Source organism: Aythya ferina, assembly GCF_964211825.1.
Source record: "Aythya ferina genome assembly, chromosome: 5".
Taxonomy (NCBI): Eukaryota; Metazoa; Chordata; class Aves; order Anseriformes; family Anatidae; genus Aythya; species Aythya ferina.
In genome coordinates this window covers 49,605,518-49,626,006 of record NC_140301.1, presented here as the reverse complement: position 1 = coordinate 49,626,006, position 20,489 = coordinate 49,605,518, and the positions used below count along the sequence as shown (strand labels likewise).

General features: G+C 42.4%; 1 protein-coding gene across 2 annotated transcripts in view; it reads left to right on the top strand.

The window, feature by feature from the left end:
- PRIMA1 (proline rich membrane anchor 1) overlaps positions 1 to 20,489 on the top strand; it is a 53,061-nt gene that overhangs the window by 7,984 nt on the left and 24,588 nt on the right. For both annotated transcript variants that reach the window (XR_014693390.1, XM_084520284.1), the window contains exon 3: positions 20,090 to 20,219. Coding sequence is in view for 1 of the 2 variants with exons in the window: in XM_084520284.1 (XP_084376410.1) it covers positions 20,090 to 20,219 (130 nt within the window). In the remaining variant the exon portion in view is untranslated. The remainder of the gene's footprint in view (positions 1 to 20,089; positions 20,220 to 20,489) is intronic.

Below are 20,489 nucleotides of genomic sequence, written 5' to 3'. Positions count from 1 at the left end.
CCTGATGCTTACTCAGGCTGGATTGCCAGGTGCTAGCCCAGTTCTAAAAATGAGCTGTATAAATCCAGATGACTAATATTTAAACAAGCTATTTCATTTCAAATGCAATAAAAAAATAGATTACACATTCCTTTCACGAGTAAGCTTTAGAGTAGCAATCAAATGCCTCATCTTGAAAGATGCTTTCATTATTATCATCTGTCTAGGCACTGTGATTTAGCCCACATGTACAGCAATCCCCATCCTTGTGAGAATGAGCAAGCCTTGTGGTTAAATATTGATGTTATGGACACTGCTTTTAAGCAGCATTCGGAGGAGAGGGCAGTAAAGGGACAAGACAAGCTATAATTAAATGGTTGATGCTAGGTATGCACTTTGCACTTTTTCAGTGATTAAAGTGTTGGAAAGACCTCAGCAAAAAGAAGAAGCAGCCCAGGAGGCACAAGTTTTTTACTTTTACATCTTTGAGAAGACGCTGTCGTTGCTTTCAGAGCTTTGTCGGCCCCAAAATGCTGCAGCCTGCTAGGCACAGTCCTTAACAGCTATTTGTGCAATTGCACTGAAAGTTGTTGGAGGTATAGATGATCTCCACATGTTGTGGTTTGGACCTAATGATGAAAGCCAGTACGTATGTAACTCCTGTCCATCCAGCTACTACAGACATTGACAGCTCAGTTATCTGTTAAATGAAGCCATGTTAAATGAAGCACTCTTTGACATGTGCTTTTTGGTCTCCAGTTGCTGCTACAGAAAAGCGGAGGACCCTCTTTGTGTATTCTCCATCAATCACACGTCAATGTTTTGCAAGCCCTACTTGGATGTATAGAGTGTCATTGGATACCTGCATGTGAGCAGCTGAATCAGTTGCTGATAAGTTTTTATTGTGATTGAGAATCATAGAATCATCGAACGGCTTTAGTGGGAAGGGACCTTAAAGATTACCCAGTTCAAACCCCCCTGCAGTAGGCAGGGACAGCACCCACTAGATCAGATTGCTCAGGGCCTCATCCAACCTGGTCTTGAACACCTCCAGGGATGGGGTATCCACAACCTGTCTGGGCAACCTGTTCCAGTGCCTCACCACCCTCTGAGTGAAGAATTTCCTCCTCATCTCTAATCTAAACCTCTCCTCTTTTAGAATAATTTAGGACTTTCAGGAACAATAAGATTGCATTTAGTATCTCTTCAGGCTGGTCCATCCAGTGACAAATCCTCAGCTCTGCTTCCTACAGATAATATTTAACAGATTTATATAAAACTATGAATTCCAGAATTCGCATATAATTGCTCATAAATTCTGTGTTCACTCTGATGGATAATAAGCTAATTCCCTCCACAGAAAATAAACAGAATCACATACAACTTAGCAGTCTGACAAAACAAATGAGAGGTGACAAAAACACCAACTTGTGTGTATGAAATGTATGGGTTGTGCTTCAGTGCACCCTGTGGAGATGTATCATCCATTCAGCAATATAAGTACGGGAAATTAAATTAGATCATTTGGCCAATATATTTCCCAACATGGATAACTAAATTACGGACTGGTGGATTCAGGGAATGTCTCCACCACCCAGACTGCAGGTCCCAGGAAAGAAAACACAGGCTATTTTTGTTCTCCTCAGCCACAATCAGAGGCCTGCTTTTTCCATGTTTCTAACTCCTTCACACAGGCTATTGGCATTTCCAATATCTCTTCCAAACCCTATTCTTGCCTTCACTGCACCTGCTCTGCAACTATTGTGGGACTTTACTCCACACCCTGCAGCAGCATATCCACGTTGAGTAGAGGACTCTTGGTCTGCTATAGTGAATCCTTCCGCTTTATGGTATCTAAATGAAGGCTGGGTCAACCACACTGGTTACTGTGGGTGCTGCTTCTTTCAATACTGTTAGGCCAGAGTTCAGTCCATTAATTGGGACATGTGGATCTTCACCATGATTATTTCAGTTTTGAATTTCCTGAGCTTCATGCCAAGTGCTGTTTGTTTATGTCTCAGATACTGCTGTTTGTTTTGGTATAGACGTGTGCCTTGCTGATGGTCTTCAAGCTGAGGAGGCCCAGCCATGTCAGAAGTAGCTAGGATGCTGGGGACTGTGTGGCAAACTGGTAAACTGGTGGCGGCTGTCAGGAGACATGGTGGTTGAGCCGATTACAGTTTCTCCAGGCTGTCTGGCATGTTTATATTTCCACAGTATCTCTCCTTATACAAGCAGAAGCTTGCTCTTTAACCCACGCCTAGAAAACTGCTGGATAACAAAGTGAAGGGAAAGCTCGTGAGGCTGTGAGGGTCTTAAGGCCCACTAAGTTTAGATGCTAACAGGAAAGAACATATGATCTTTCAATGAAATTCACCGTGTTCTCTAGACATGGCTTTAATGACCTGGAGGAGCTAGGGATTTTCAGAATCTGGCCATTAATTAACTGTTCCTTTCTCCCCCCCCCCTCCCCCCCCCCATCTACTTTCCTCCGTGTCTCTGGATTTCAGCCAAGACTAAGTAAGGCAAGGTGGATGGAGTACTTGTTTAGGCAGCATTTCTAACCCAGCTACACAGACTCATGAGATTAAGCTAGTTCAAATGATGTTGACCTTTCAAAATCTAAAACATTGCAGTTGTCAACCTTTAAATTCTTTGTAAGCACACAGTATTCTCCAGGGCCATGGCAAAGAAGAAAAGAATTCATCTGGAAGTAGAAGCTAGGCTTTCAAAATAGGGAAGGATTGAAGGCAGACATCCAAGTAGAGACAAATACAGCAGTCAGTATCAGTTTTAACCTGCCTAAGGTTTGAGGAAAAAACAGTTCAGAGGTGACTTATTCAAAATGAATCAAGGAAGGGAAAGGATGTTCAGCACAAACACTTCCCTCACTAGTTGGCAACATTTGCTGTCTCTTCTCTGTCCATCTCCTGCATTGGGTAAAGAGTCCATGGTACTGCCATCCCTCCACTGATGATGAAATTGTCAAATCAAATAGTGCTTCAGTTGAAACCTAGAGGAGGAAATGTGAATAAAAGCTTTTATCTGAGATCCTTACAAGCAGAACTAGCACAAATGAGTCTGGGTATGTGAACCAGCCTTTGACTCATTGGACACTTAAACATACATACACAGTTAGGTCTTTATAGCTCCTGAATTCTGTGAGTTTGCCTTAAGCTTTCAGTTGAGATAAAGCACCATCAAGTCACAGTGCAAAGCCAAAGTGAATGACATCATTGCAGAGGACTCTAATCTCAAGGCTGTAATGGTACAATTTGTTTTTTCAAGGTGAAATCTTAATCTTTGGAGATAATGCATCTAATTAACTAATGATTTGGTCTGAAAATGCCAAAACAAAAATGACCAGCTGTAGTCAGGGAGCAACTTTTTGGCAACTGTATGAGCACAAATGCATAGCTTAATTTTTCAGAGTGTGCAGGGTCCCTTCAGTGCAAATAGGAAAGCTAAGGACATTTGGATCTTTAAAGACAGATGGTCTCAGTGTGTGTAATATGTTGGAGCCTGAAGTACTGGAACAGACTGGAACTTCTTAAACTTTGAGGAGGTTTTAAAGCAACCAAATTTTGCAGATTCAGATTGCTGACCACTAGCAACATGGCCTTTCACAGCAGGAACTTGTTACAGAAATGAAAACCATATGGTTCTGGTACATAAAAGAATAAGAAATATTTTTTCCTTAGGCTTTTCTGTGACCTAAATGCTAGTAGTAGAATGGGCGGCGTAACCCACTGTGGATCCAGAGAATGAGTTTGAGCCTCACATAAATATGCTCTCCAAAAGGCTGTATAAGAAGGAGAGCTAAGCATGGTCCTGGTGCTCAGCACATCACCTGTCGTATTACATGGGCACAGACATTGAGGCGCTTGCCTACGCAAGACCAAAAGGACCCTTGGCCTTGGCCAATCTATGATTGTCCTCCAGGAGGTGAGGGGAGGTTGTGATTGCAAAACTTCATTTAAATCCTTCTGGAGGCCATCACATGCCTTAAAACATGAAGCACCAAAGAATTTGCTGCAGGTCATCAGGTACAGCTCTTGCAGTATGGCCTGTGTATCCAGCTTCTTTTGTGTAGGTCTTTTGTCTTTTGAGTGCTTTGCACCTTTCCAAACACGTGCTGTGACTGTAATTCTGACCCTAAGAACTTGTCTGGCATAACCAGCCCTTGCTCACCCCACTTCTGCCAGAAGGACTGGGTTTGAGTAGTTTTGAGATATGTAGGCATATTTTAAGAGTTTATGATTAGCTTCTCCCAAATATTGATGACCAAAGAAATTGTTAGCAAACACATGGGGGTGTTTTTCTATGATAATGGGGAAGAAGTTTTCCTCCATGCTTCATATGTAATACCTACTAGCAAAACTGAGCAGTACTGGAAGAGAACTACAGTAACACCCAAAGTGGAGGGGTACACAGACTCCTACATCAAGAAATTTATAGCAATGACATCTGCTGTGAGAGAACATTGTTTTAGCATATTGGTCTAGACAGTGATTTTTAAATGCAAGCAGAATGCTGAAACAGGGAAGCCCTTTCAGTTTTGATAACACAGCTGTTATACTGTGAATTACACTCCTGTGTGAGACTGTTGTTTATACTTTACAAAGCAAAACCAAAATCCATTTCTTGTCTTCTCCCAGATCACTTTCAGTTTATTGAAGGTTTGTGATTCTAAGAACTTACAGTATGATTTCGAGGCTTTCAAATCTAAATTGAAATCCAGCCATACAGCCTGGAGACACATATGAGAGCACATGCTGAGTTGAGCCCAGGTCCCTATCATGCTGTCTTTACGTCACAGATGCTACCTTCCCTGTTAGCACAGTGAACCAAATCATTAAGCATCCAAGGTGGGATTTAGGCAGAATTCACCCACCTAAATCAGAAACACAATGCTTAGATTTCCTGCCTCACACTCCAGGTGCTGGTGAATTAAACACCAAAGACATAAAGACCTCAATATCACGATTATTTTTTTTTCATCTAGCACAGTTATTTCTAGTGCAGGAATAAAAGTTAGAGGTCTTCACCTCCAAGTCAAAATGGGAAAAATGTTCAGGGTGAGAAGATTTCTTAAGCAGCAATCAAATATGAAGTTTGGATTAGTTTTGCATCTGGGATGTTGTATTTAATCTGAAGAGCTGGATTAGTGATTAGAAAGCAGGTAAGACTGGGAAAGGTTCATGCGAATACTTTACTCATAGGATTTTGCTATAAACTGTGTACGTAACATCTCATATTGTGCTGTTGTAAACTGTCTGTCTTTGTAAAATAGTGGTTAGATCAGACTGTCAATTCCAGCTTCTGTTGCTAAATTCCCAGTTCAGAGTTTTTCACCACAATAAATTCTGAAATGTTTTGTCAAGGCTAATTTTTATTTAGGCAAGTGATGAATATTCCCTCTGCTCTGAGACCTTGCAGATTTGTTTTCAATTTTTCATGCAGTAATAAATTCACGTTATGGAAAAATCCACTCTCTTGAAAATGTACTCCTTCATACACTTTCCAGTATTTAAAAGTAAAAGCCTCAGGCTGGCTTTTGCAGTGCAGAAATCATTGGGAGTTCTGTTATCTATAGATTAAAAGTATTGTCTAATTTTGAAACAAGAAGCATTAGATATTAAACTCATTCTGCAGTAGAGCTGTCCTTTCTGCTTTGAGATGTATACGCCAACAGCCTGATTTTTCTTCTTTTAAGAAAAAGGACTTGGCAAAACTGAAGACATTAATTCCCTGTGTGGATGGCAGTCCATTTGTACATGACTACCATTTCATTGATTGAGAAGATAACAAATCTTCAGTGAAGTTACTGATGAGTCAGAGCCTGCTGAGTTACAAATAATTGTAAGTTCTCATGCCCATGGCAGACTGGAGTTGTGTCTCATCTTGACAAGCCAGAAGCAAACTTAATTGGCACAAGCTGTCCTAGCAACAAAGGTTAAGCAGCTGACCTTGATAAAGCACCCACAGAATCATATGTTCTCATAAGGTTCTGGGCATTGTCTTAGTTAAAATGTGGTAAAAGGGTATTGTGTTGCCTGTATAATTGCAATTTACGGGGAAATTTTAAGTCATCATAGCAGATCAGGAAAGCAGCAGTCTGAACATTTTGGGATGTTATCCTGAAGTGAGTACATAATATCCATTAATGTAATAAAAATGTAGCTTAATAACTGATACCACTGCCAAAAATTATCATTAATAATTATGTGAGTTAAACATTTGCCCTAGTAAATCATATCCCATTATAATCGCATATATATACTAGCAAATAATGAATACCTAATTGTTATTATAATGAATCATTTTATAACTTTGAAGAGTGTCTTTTAAATGGAGCTGATATTTCATCACTTCATTAGTTTAAAATATTTTACACAAAGGTCTGTCCCTTGGCAAGTTATACTGTTAAACTGGAATGTTATGAGGGAGCCAGTGGAGCAAATTCTATTGAATCATCACTGGACATTTTCCTTTCCCTCTGGAAGGAAGGTATACTCTTATTTCATAGCTACTGTTGAAGGAAATGACTCTCAGTGGACCAAAAGGAGGGTTTGTTTTAACCCTCATTTTGATTTAGCAAGTTGCAGGTGCTGTTTCATCTTTACAGAGCTTTATTCTTTAGCACTGGCTGCCAAGTGCTATAGGCTTCAGGAGGGAGTGATGGTCAACAGCATCTCTGCAAGTGTTTGCCTACCATGCAGGCCTAAAATTCTGTGTGAAGACAGAGAAAAGTGCAGAGAAAAGACCAGTAACCAAGTGGCTTGCTTTTGTGACTGTGAGGTAGGTTGTACCTTACCTTTTGGCTTTCAGAGAGTTACAAGTGTACTCCAAGTGGTGATTGAGGACTTTCTGTTGGGCCTTTAGCATGGTGAAATGACTTGATCTGTTAACATGATATAATTGCCATTTTAACTATTCTATATTTTATGAACATTGCAAAAGAATCTATCAGTTGATAAATGGAATTTTATACTATTAGGATTAAACATACCTCTGGTTTGGAAAACATTTCACATTTTAGTTCCATTTCACTTCAGCCAGATCATCAATTTTAGCTATATTTCTCTTAGTGAAACCCAAATACAATTTGGAAAAGGAACCTGAGTGCACTAAGTGTGGGAATTACTAACTGGTCCCAGGGACATTTTCTAAATGATAGTTGAAGCCCTTCCAGCAAAAACTGAGCCACTGAAGTGATATAAGGAATAAACTTTGTAATATGTTATGCTTAGGTAGATGCTGTACACTAACAGAAGTATCTGCTACATAGTCAACCAGCTGTTCCCTAAAACTCAGACATGTGACTTGCAATGTCTTTCTTTGTAAACCGAACTCTTTAAAGCCATCTGTAGTTATCAATCTAAAGTGTATGTCTACTACAACCACTCTCCATATAGCATCTGAATGCCCAACTCACAATCCATTAATTTTTCAGAGATAGACACAAACCAGTGACTTAGAAACTGCTGCTACTAACAGATGAAGAAAATATTCCAAGTATTTCCAAGTCTTCTATTATCTGTGCTAGGAAAGTCAGTCTTCAGTTGGCTGAAGCTGTTTTTCTATTTGCTTCTCTGAAGGCACTAATTTGGAGAACGTTTCAGCTCCAAGCTATGAGGTTTGTCCAGTCTTCACTATTGTCTGGAGTTTCCTGAGCTCTTTAAAAAGCCACTATCTAAGAGATAATATCTTAATCATAGCAGTAGTACTGAATTTTACTTGCATTTCATAGCCTTATTGTCTTTGATGGCACCATTCTTGTGAATACCGTTCAGCCTGAAGAAGTTGTGCAGATCTGGACTTTAATTTGATCCGTATATAGAACATTATAAAGAGAAAATCTGTCATCTTTCTGTGGGATGGAATCTGCCAGCCCTGAGGTATCTCATTAATCATTCTCTGGCAAAAGACTGGTCATCGATGTAGGAGCTTAGACGTCCGAAATCATATTTCATCTGTTTGGATTTCAGCCTAATTCATCCCTCCTTTGAAGGCCTGTTGACTGCAAGAGCTGAAAGATGGATAAGCTTTCAGAAGACTTCATGGTGATGTACTGTGACTCTTGCAAAAGAGGTGCCTTCCCTCCCTGTAGGAACATCAACAAGAGAGTCCAGGGTGCTGCTTCTCCCTCTCCACTAACCTGCTGGTGGGATCCCACGAGGGCCAATTAACCCACCAACCACTCACCCCTACCATGTCTGAAACAGAGAAGCTCTGTAAAGTTTGGATCTGAGACTAGTGGATGTGAAGCACTGAATATTGTTAGTGTTAGGCTCAAAAATGAACAATAATTGCTACAGAAGTGATCGGCAAGTTCCTGTCCTACCATGCACTGAAGAGAATAAGGTGCTTGCCCTGCCAGGAGGAATAGGCAGAGCCTATGGCCATGCCATCACCACCTGGTAAAGAGAAAGGAGGCAGCCTGAGGTACCAGGGCATCACTATGTTCATTTCTTATTCTGTCAGTGATGCTACAGCTTCATCCAACACCTGACAAAAAAAAACGTGTATCAGCAGATATGGGAATTAAAAGTCTGTAAGGGCTATCACTACATGTACTTAAAGTGTCCATAGGGGTGGCACTACCTGCCACCTGATCTTACTTTGTCACTTTTTTCTAACCAACAGTTTCTCAGAGAGATGCTGTTTCCCCCTCTCCATCTGATTCTCCCTCAGCAAGAGGACAGAATTGTTTTTACCTTGATGAAATCACACACTATTGATTTCTGTCCCAGACAGAAAAGACCACTGGTACCTGATAAGGCTCAGACATACCTGATAAGGCTCTGCTGTACCTGCCTTCACAGTGCTGCTGGGGCATGCCTTTCATCCAAGGCTGCCCGAAGCTCAGTAAAAGCAACAGCCAGTTTTTAAGGGGTTTTTAAGCACCTAAAAGTGCAGATAGTTTCTCAGTAGGCTCTCCAAACCACTTAACACCGAGTAAGGGTGCTAAGCCATGGCCCACTCCACCTTATTTTAGGGAGGATGATGCTTTCTCAGTGCTTATTGCTCAATGGTTGCTTGCTGCTGAGCTGAGGTGGGTGCTGGCCAGGAGGTCATGAGGGAGGACAAGGATGATTTTTACTCTTACCTTTGCTCCTCAACACTTGTTTCTCCATGGCATGCCAGAGGTCCTGCCACTGCAAACACAAAAAACAATTGCCTTTGTTTTTTTAACCTCGTTACGAGATGCACGTATAGATACTTGCAGAGATGCATGTACATGCACACGTGTATGTGGTTGTTGAGTATTGATGTGGAAATCTGTTAATCAGGTATTAGAGCACCAAAAAAGCAAAGGCAGACTCAGCACGATACTTCAGTGTTTTCAGGCCTCTTTCCTCCAGGATGCTCTTTTCACTGCTGTAACGTGAGGGGGTCCTGCAGTTTGCTGGGGCAAGCAGCTGATCCCCAGCACTTATATTCCCTTCTGAAGAACAACCCGTGCTCCCTGCATGCGTTGCTTGCTGCTGGAGAGCTGGGCTGTGTGTTTGTGCAATGAAGTGGATGGCACTGCGCTGGCGCATGTCTGTGCCTCTCAGTGGTGCCACTGTTCAAAAGAACTGAGGATCACTGTCCTCAGGTCAGGGCTGTGCTGTTGTTGTCCTGCCCCAGTCCGCTGCCTTGCTGCTGTACTTGCTTGAATACATGGTCGATGAGAAAGCCAGGGAAATACTAGAAAAATACAGTTGAAGTACTTGTAAGGGAAAAGGTGCAATTTAAAGGTAAAAATTATTTACCTTATTACAGAATTGGGAAATTAATAGCAACGGTGCTAACACGCAGCCTTATGTTGCACATTTTATCCTTATATCTTGTACCTGTTTGGAAAGCTGGGACAACTGTCCCTGTTCTGGAGGAAAATTGGAGGACCTATGTCCTCAGAAGAATTTCTGTCCTCTACCCAGAGTGACACGCTGCCTAAGTAAAGAGAGGTTGACCCTTGTATCATAAAACTCATAAGGTTAAACTTAAGCTTGCATATCTGTATTCATGTTAAAGCGTCCTGGCTCTCAGTGCTCAGAACCTCTGGAAATCAGGTCACCTTCTAAAATGAATTCCAGAATACTTATTTAACAGCAAATTTTCAGACATTTGTGACCTGTTTCTTGAAGCCACCAGATACCTACTAATCTGATCGGCTCCTCCTGCATTTCGAAAAGCAGGCCACCAGACACAGCAACATGTGCCTGAGCAATGGCTCTCAGACACTAGGGATATGTGGGGTGTCAGCTCCCTCCATGCTGCGAAGTCTGGTGCTGGTTCAGATCACAGACAGCAGGGAAATGCAACAGTGCCCACCAGGCTTTCCAAAAGGACTGTACTGTTGCAAGGAGGAGACTGCCTTGCAAGCCACAGGTTTCAATTCTGATTTGCTTGGGACAGAAATCAATAGTGTGTGATTTAATCAAGGTAAAAACAATTTTGTTCTTTTGCTCAGGGAGAGTCAGAGAGGGGGAAACAGCATCTCTTCAGAGACTGTTGGTTAGAAAAACATGTGACAAAGTAAGATCAGAGGGCAGTGGCTGACGTGAGTGTCTGTTGTAAAGATAAATGCCAGAGCAGAGTGTTAACACAGAAACTAGCTATGATGTAATCTCCTTAAAAGCCTTTTTTCCACAAGGCCTCTAAGTGCTACTGCTTCTCCAGATCATGCTTTAGAGAACAGACTCTCCCTCCGCGCTCACTAACCCCACTGTCCTCCAGAGGACCTTGGCAGCTGAAACCATGTTTTGCTCCTATTTAGAGTCGTACCTCAGTTCTGCTGGGTCTCATCAGCTCCACCAACAACCTAATAGGATTAAAGCTGGCAGATCTGGTCCTCAGCAAGTTGAGTGCTTGGAGCACAGACTTTCTTTTTCTAATTTTTTGATGCTCCTCTGTTTGCTCTGCTGTCTGCATCATCATTCTTCCACAAGCATGTAGGACTTGGAACTGAAATACTGTTCTTGCTCTGCAGCGATGCTGAAGCCAATATGTTATCCTACAAACTTAGTACCAGCCCGTCCTAGGAACACGATGGGATGCCACCTTGGCTCTGTCCATGGGTCTCGGCTGCACAAAGGTGCTGGGCATGGCATGCATGGGGCAGAGATCTGGCACCTGTATGGGAAGTCAGCCAGGGAGCTTGCTGCTTCCACCCCAGTCATGTAGTTATGACTGAAGCCAGTGTTTCCCTCTGATCCCCAAGGTGGAGGCAAAGTGAGCCAGAATGTAAGACTGCTCAGGAGTCAAAAGACATTCTGTTTCCTTGTTTTTTCACAAAGCTGAGATGACTTCAGGCAAGCCGCTTTGTTTCAATGTGCTTCACTTATGCCTGGGCGACTCATACTGTCATCTCGTATTATTTTTATTTTGGTATTAATGACAAGTTTCATTTTCTAAAGGACTCTAAAATCTGCCAGGGGAAAGCAGCTCATGAGACCTTCTAAGGTAGCACAGCAGCACTGCTGTCACTCATGACCTCCAGAAAACTGCAAAACTGCCCCTTTTTTCCACTTCTTGCTCCATCCTCCAAAACCATGCACAAAAATTAGCATGTTTCTTGTTTCAGAAGGAAACTATTTTTCAAAAGGGGGAGAGAGGTAAAGAAAGGAGTTAACTGAAAGTATAGAAAAACAGCATCTACAGTGTAAAAGCTGTGGGGGAGGGAATTTCTCCAGCATCATCCCACACATGTTTTTATTACAGCAGAAGATCCCACTGCACAGTGATAGCAGTACCCCCTTAAAACTGTAGTAGGAACATATGCACAGAGCAGCTGCCTGATATAAAGTAGTCTGCAACATAATGTGATAAACAGAAGTATCATCTGCTACAGGAATAGCTGATATCCACCAGTGTTATTTAACCTAGCTACTCAAGGGAGGCAGTAAATCAGGACAGGCTTTTTGCTGAGCACACCACTATTGCTTGGTAGTAGTTGTTTACCTGAGTAGTTCATGGCTTTCTGGAAATGGCCCTAAGTTTAGAAGCAACAGGAAAGGCACAGGACTAAGAAAAAGAAAGAGGAGAGGGGAGGAGAGACCAAAAAAAAAGGAAAAGGAAAGAAATAAAAAAAAAAAAAAAAAAAAAAAAAAAAAAAAAAAAGAACGGAAATTGACATTTGGGTTTTGTTGTTTGTTCATTTTTCTCTGTATATGTGTACCAAAAAATTGCTGCAAATTTAGGCAGTTCTTATTATATATAAGCCAGTCTATTCACATCTTGTACAGCTGCAGCCATACTCTGGAGGTGAAGATGGTAGGATAGGATATTGCTGGTCTAAGAGAGTTCTTCGGACTTTCCTCACTGGGCAGCATCTTCCTCTGGTGCTTGCTCTCTGTGGCAGGATCTCAGGGAACAGGTCCAACAGAGTGGCTTTCTAGGTCAGTGCTCTTTGGGGACTGTCATAATCCAAATCCTTTCCATGATGTTTGGATTTACTGGAGATGAATTTGTCCCAAACTGACTTCATCTGTTATTGAAGTTGTGATCCGTTCCTGCTTTACATTCCTGCTGTGTTGGCCCAGTCCCTCAAATTAATGATGGATGCTAATGGATCTGGCTTTCTGTGCTGCCCATCCTCCACCACATCCCCCCCATACTCTCTGAACAAGCAACAGCATGTCCTTCAGCTCAGGAAAAGCCCTGAGAAGTCGTGGTGTTCTGAGAATCTTATATTTTATTGCATTTGCTGGATTTAATTCACTCAGTAAGTACAGCTTTAGCATTTGGAGCTCTTCTTCAGAGCTTGCTTTGTTTCTGCTTCTCAGGGGGAAGCAAGGGAGAATCAGCAGCAGAGCCAGAGTCATATCCTGAACATTGTGCCCAGACACCTCCATGCTGGACATTTGAAAAGCCATGCAAGCGTACTACTGCGTATTGGGGAACCATCTTGTTCCTCCAAGGTGGTCTGCTCCTCTATGCCATTTCTTTTCTCCCAGGGGAGCATAGGTGCCGTTGGGGCACCAGGAGGGGTGCAGTCTGGCCAAAGCTCTCCAGCCACCAGCTAGATGGGTTTGGTTATGACCATGGCTCACCACCGGGCAAAGGAGTGGCCCCACAGCCTATGTGGCCAAACCCAGGTTATGTTTCTGCTGTGCGGTCTGGAGTCTGATCAGAGAAGGTGATGGCTGTCTGCAGGCTGTCCCCAGGGCCATACCCAGGCAGGGAGGGGGCCCAGCCTCCATGGCCTGTGCTGATACCAGCCCTGCCTTTGGCCTGCAGTTTGATGTGCTCCCGCAGCTCCCCTCCGGCTGCTCAAATGTGGCCTGGTGGTGTTGTTCACAGGCAACGACTGTGAAGGGAGGTTGATGAGGTGATTTTGGGACCTGCCAGGGAGACAGCGAAGCGCATCCATTCATATCTTATAGAGCTCCTATATCTTCAAAATGAATTGTTTTAGACTCATGTGGAGGTGCCCCAAACGTGAATGTTTGTGTTTATGTTCAGCTCATGCCAGGAATCTCAAGTGCTGGGCAGAGGGAGCAGAAACAGCAGTGGAGGACCCACTGCATGGTACAAATATATACCTACTGCTTTCTGCTTTGGGGAGGGGGCTCCAAGGCCCCCATCTCCTGGTCAGCCTCATCTCACCCATCCTCACAGGCAATTTTCCCCCTCAAATCCACTAATTTTTTTGGATAAGGCCCAAAGAGGACACATACTACTCCTGTTCCTGAAATGCTTTTTAAAACCAACAGCTGAAGATCTATATTTGTATCAAAGTCTAACAGTACCCCACATTTCATTAGATGGCTCTTTGTGAGAGATTTGTTTTTCCATGCTGGCCACCTCTCCCTCTTAGCAGCTCAGCGTGCACAGTGTGTTTGTACCACACAGGCTATCCAAACACATCTGTAACTGTTCCTACGTGATGAAATGCAACAAACAAGCAGGGGACACTTGAGCTGATGCTGACTCATGGATCTCTCTACATTGCCTGGGGTTAGGTAACAAAATCTGCACCCAAAGAGCCCAGAGCCATCAGGGGACTGAGCTCCCCACCTTCAGCAAAGTTTGGAGCTGTGCTTACAGGCAGCATCACATGCTGGGAGATGGTGGGAGAAGGTCCTCAGCTGGCACCAGTCTGGGGACTCAGTGGACTTCCACCAGTTTACATCACCTTAGCTCTTTCTCCCCTTTTTTTAATCTGTCCAAGGGTTCATTTTCATGTACAATTAAGTCAATTGTCAATTGTACACTCACTTTGGATTCATTTACATTCCTGGAGGGAGCAAGGAGGGGCTACAAGAAAGTAGGTGGGAGACCTCAGGCCCAGCACTGCAATCAGCTTTCTCAAAAAAGAAGTGCACATGTGATGGAGGCTCTCCTTGTTTTTCATCTGTTACACAACACAGTGCTTTTGGAGTCGGTGCCCAAGTCCCGGTGTTTGTGTGTGTGTAACTGTTGCTCTGCAGGGCTCTGTAGGGATTCCTGCCAGCCCCAAAGTGTTTCACATTAATTAGGAGATGCATTGGATCCCTCCATTCCATCAGGGTTTGAATAAGACACCTCAATGTGAAGAGACCCAGACTGCTGCAAATCCAGCATCTCTCTCCATGTTTAACCAGACACGAAGCATCCTGAGAGACATACGTGACATATGTATGGGTCAGCAGTAATGCATTGCCTGTATCACCAGTTCCTTTCAGGTTCCAGCCAAGACTGACAAAACACTTGAGACCCTTGGAATATGAGCCTGCCTTCAAAACACAGTCCAACTTTGCTTCCAAGCAAGCAAAATAAAATTGTGTGGCTGATTCAGACAGCCCTACAATAGCAAGAGGAGTGCTGCAGGCGTAGAGATGGATGGGTTTAGCCTGTTGTGAATATACAATATTAAAAATGGGCAGATGTCTCATAAAGATGATTACACCAGCACTCTTGACCTTTCTGCAAGAACAGAAATAAAAGCGGGAGGAAAAACAATAACCGGTTTTGATTTATCTTGAAAGTGCTCTTCCTTTTTTAGGCATGAAGTTAGTGTTCTTGTAGGGAGGTGAGGGGGCACCGTCACCCCTCCACATCATGTCAGCATGTACTCACCAGCTGCTTGGGACCGAGCCTGTGGCAGACTGACACGCTCAGACCCTGGCCAGAGGATGCTTCCCCTGGGACTTTACGTGGGAGCATGGATCGCTGCCTCCCCTATCTATTTGCTGGCTCATGCCTGTGTTTTGTTTTGTTTTGTTTTGTTTTGTTTTGTTTTCTTTGTTTTGTTTTGCTGGGCTGACTGGTGAGTGATGGCCAGGACAGAAGGGATAAGCAGTGCCCTGGTGCTGCCTCCCTTCCTCTGCCCCTCTGGTGCTGTGGAGGGCTGGTGCTCAACCCAGCATGGTCCCTGTGTTGGAAAGTAGCCCTTACTCCCTCCTGGCAGGCTCGGGGCTGTTAATTTCTAGTGTAGTGTCATTCCCATGCAAAGAGCGATTAGTTTACAAGCAATATCGCAATGGAAATAGTAATCCTCAACAAAATAAATAATGGGAGTGCTAAGTCTCCAAAATCTAAGCTTTATGAAGCACAGCTGTGATCACTGAAGAAAACCTGAGGATGTATTCAAGGATTCCAACTCCCATCTCTATATTCTGTTGCAGGCAGTACAAGTACATGTTGTTTGTATAACATACACACAAGCACTTAATGGTGATCCAAAAGACATGACTAAAAACAGCTTCATCACTGACTGGTTGTTCTGTTTAGTTTTTGTTTTGTTTTGAGCAACTCAGGACAATTCTGAGAGTGATCCACACTGAGATTTGCTAAAGAGAAAGTAGATATTTCTTTATAATCTTATGGAAACTTTCTTTCCAGTGACGTGACTATTATTTTTGTGCCTGGACATTCAGGGAAACCCTCTGTTGCTGAGCTAATCTTTCCTGGCATGCACGTTTCTGGCTAGACCCATTTGTATACAAATGCTTGCTAACATTAGAATTGGAGCTGTGTCTTTATGCTGAGACTCCAAAACAAATTTAGTCAAAGAAAGCGTGTGAGTTTTATGTCGCCACAAGCACCCTTGAATGTACTCTAAACTTACTTTACTCTAAATGTACTTTTTCATGAGTTAGTTTTCAAGAAATTGGATCCAGCCACCCACAGGTCTGAGCTGCGTCTCAATCCATTGTATTGATATGTTGTTTATTTAGGCTTGGTGCTGTTGGGAGTAAGGGAAGGCACTGCTCTCTAAAAGTAAACGTAACCAAAATTTGTACTTCATGAATTTTAAGGCCAAGGGAAAAAAAAAAAAGGCATTGTGCTCTTCTGTACTTCCCAGAAGCAGAGCATTTTCTTGACTTAATGCTTCTTTTGAGTCAGTGTCTGCAGCTGAATTTAGATTTCTTTTAGGAAAAGTAAACAGTCTACCTTAAACTATTTTCTTCAGTGAAATACTCCACCAGACTTGATAGAGTATTGAAATGGATAATTACCCTTAATGATAATAATTATCTTATTTCTAAACTAAGTATACTCAGTCTCCACTTGTAGTTGAGTACATTCCTGAGTCATTTACAAACTCTACCAGTATCTAGCCCCATATTCTGGGGGGAAGGAGGGAGTCACTGCTGAAAAACAAATTCTCCCAGTAGTGACTTTCCATGTATAGGTAGACTTTGAGACATAACAGGCCCCTGGCTTTTAAGTCAGTTCATCTGTGCTAAACTTACTATGTAGCATTACAGTTTCATAGCTTCAACATCATGTAGAATTGCATCAAATGTCATACCAGAGTCTAAGTTTATCACACCAGCACTAATATATGTATTTACCAAACCATTAATCTCCTCAGAAAATATCTGGTCTCTATGCTGTTTAGTATCAGTTACTTACTTTAATACTTTATTGAGTGAGATCTTCAATATTTTGGCAGGATTTTTGTCAGGATGACAGACTGCAATTACTTAGCTCACCCTGCTTAACTTCTTTAAAATGTCATCACTTTCCTACTACTTCCCACCCAACAGTTTGTTCAACATACAGACCAGTGCTTCAGGGCTTAGGAGAAAAAGCACGTTTTCCTTGAGTTGCTTTGCACTGTGAAAGTCACTTTCTTTGTCCAGCTGGCAGATCTTGAGACCAATGAAGAGCAAATGGGAATGAGTGGAATCAGGAGCTGGTCATGCTGTGAGCAGTTGAAGCCACTTGTGTGAGGCCAGTGGTGGGGGCTGAGGGTATAGATGTTGTGGCCACACTGGCCAGCCCTCAGCTCTTGGTAGCCCCATGGTGATTTTTCTATATTGCAGGCAATGACTTCAGAGCTGGGATGCTGGCATAGGATGGAGAGCCACCCCAGCACGTGGGCATCACAGGGAGCAGGTCAGGACTTCAAACTCCAGCCCAGAGGAGTGGAGACATCAATGTCTCCCTAGCACTGACAGCCAAATGGGGGCCCTTCTGAGGACATGGCACTTTCCTGGGCACCTTGCTGATGCTTTGGGAAAGTTTGCTCCAAGCTGACTTTCTCAGCTGCAGCTCATAGGCATGCAGCACTCCTGTGCCTTGCGCCTGGCATATGGGACATCCAAATGGGCCAGGCTTTGTCTTCCCATTAGTATGAGAGGATTAAAGCAGCTCTGTTCTTCCTCAGAGGGTAATTGTGAGGAGAAATGCATTGAAGATGTAGAAATGTCACAGTAATGAGGGCTGTATGAATGCATACTGAGGAAGGCAGAAACTAGCACACAACCAGAAGCTTATTGGGAAGAGTGGATGTGTCTAAGGAAAACAAGATTACCTAGCGTTGCAAGAGTAAGCATTAGAAATAGAGGATATTTTTTAACGCTGTGTAAACCACCAGCTACAGGCTTTGACTGCTTCCACTGTGATTTCTTGCGCTTCTTTCTGAGTGCCTGGTGTGGACCACTGAGGAAGGGAACGGAGTTGTGTGAATTAGGGGTTACCTCTACATCAGCAACTCTTATTTCCTGTCGTCAGTAACTACATGTAGGCTGTCAGGAGTCATATACACTATTCTGTTCCGAATGTATCTATTCTCCATGTAAAAATCCCGTGATAAATCATGAAGGAGCACATGCTACAAAGGCACACGAGAAGTGTTGCTTTAGACCCTTTCTCTGCCATTTGTCAGTCTCATTTGTTGTGCTGAAGAGCAGTCCAGTCTCACCATCTTGGTTTGCTCTGTGACTAGTTTGGTTGATCCTGCACTGGAGGAAGATGAGCCTACCAGTCCCATTTTGTATGATTGTATCTAATTGTATGTGGCATCTGCTGACGCATGTGTTTCGTTTGATTTCAGTGGAATGATTTTTGTTTCTCAGGGCAACATCAAGAGGGTAGAGTTGGCCCTAAGACTGCATGCTCCTTCATACAAACATTTTCTCATCTTTGAAATCCCCTCTGTTATGTTAGAAAATAACAATATTGAAATAATTCAGAAAATATCAGCTCATATCACAACACAATAAATATTTCCATCTATACTGAAAGCTGACATCATGGTAAGAAAGCAGAAATTCTGTTGCTGAAGTGAACTCATTGTCAGAAGAGGATCCAGTAACCCTTAGTTCTACAAATCACTTGAAATCTCAGCTTTGTTTCTTTTCTCCTATTGAGGAAAACAAAACAAAACAGAACAACACACACACAAAAGAAGAGCAAACAAACAGAAACAAAGAAAAACACCCTCAGAGTCAATGTATGTATAGTAATTTGAAGTCAGTATTTGCTAGGCAAGTATGATCATAGTGATAGCATGTGCTGAAGGCTGATGCACCTGAGAAACGTGAGCACTTCATGCACCAAATGGTGAACTGCCTATAAATTATCAAGCTGATGGCTTGATTATTTTGATTGCTTCTTTATTGCACCAGGAGCTCTCACCTAGTCTAAGATGCTCCTGCAGATTTCTCAGGATTAATGTTATCGGTTCTTCTATAATCATACCAGTGGAAAGAAGTGCACAGTAATTGTGTACTTCAGTATTTACCTAGCAAAGTATGTCAATGTTTATTCCTAAACATAGGATGCACAGAGGATGTCAGCCCACAATAAATAAGTGTGATGACATATTTTAGTTTGTACAGCTGTTTGTGATGTGTACAAAAAGAAGTACAGAATATAGGATATATCTGATCATATAATTAGACTTAAAAAGTGCCTTTTGCTATATTTGATTCTCTTATCTGCTTTATGAACATGCAGATTTAGTTATTCCCATTAACTGATTTGTTATTAAACTTCCTTTAGCAAGACACAAATTCTCATGGAGGTTACGTGACTGTGTACACTGGGGGAAGGGGCTCTTCCACCTCTGCAATAACCAGTACTGCTCTTGGTGTTGTCTGTTGTTCACCATCCTTCAAAAAAGGTGTCCCTTAAAGCATGGGGAAAAAGAATATAACTCTGGAAGAAAAGATTTGAGCTAAATGCCACCAGTATTACTTCTGATGTAAAATAGTGCTTGTTTTGAGTAGTATTAAATGCACAGTTCTAGCCCTAAGTTGAATAAGAAAAATGCAATAACAATTACTTATTCTTTCATGAGTTAACATTTCGTAAGGTTAACATTTCTTAAACATCGGACAATTTAATTGGAAGGAAGTTTGATAGCCACAGTCCTCTAAAAGCAATTAATAAATGTAATAAAATTCCTGTTCTTTTAAAACAAATTCCCCCTCCTTGCTCCAAGGTTACAATGATAGCGGCTGTGATACTGATTGGTAGGCACTGCTGCTGCTCCCCGATAAACCTCCCCTAATGAGGTTTGAAAGCCTACCCTTATCAGCATGACGTCTCTCTAAGACTAAGGCTGATGCAGCAGGAGATGGCGACTGTGGAGGGGGGAGAGTTTTCCTGCGGGTAGCAGAGCTGAGCCTTTCTCCTCTGTGCTGGGTGCCAGCCTGTGAACAACGCTGGAACAGAGAACTCGGCCATCTGGATACCATGGCAAGAAATATCTAGTACTAAGCAGGGAGATAGACTGCTTGAGGCAAAATAAATAAATAAATAAATGTCCTAAACATTAAATAACCTCTTCTTATATATCGGTTGACCTGGCATAGTGCTATTATATGGATGACTAAAGTGTATCTGATTATACACTACATATGTGGGAGAATTCATGCATTTTTCCACACTCTCTTTACAGCTCCCAAGTCTACCTTCTGCCCCACTGAAGAGACCTGGTGGCCAGGCCTGGTTATTATCATTGCAGTATGCTGTGCCACACTAGTGTTCCTCTTTGTAGTTGTCATCATTTGCTACAAAGCCATAAAAAGGTAAGACTACAGATGCTTTTAATATGTTCTGTGTAATGCAAACCCACAAAGACTGACCTAAGTCTTTGCTAACACCTTGGTTTCTTCAAAGGCATCCTAAAGGCAAAATGCAGACAGAGGCATCCTATCTATGCTCAATGTTTTGGTTTTGTTTGGTGGTGGTGTGTTGTGTGTTTTTTTGTGAAAGTCTCTGTATGTACCTTTTCCTGCATGTGTAAAGGACAAAGTTCAATGCACAGCCATGGGCATGAAGAGGAGAAAAATAAATAA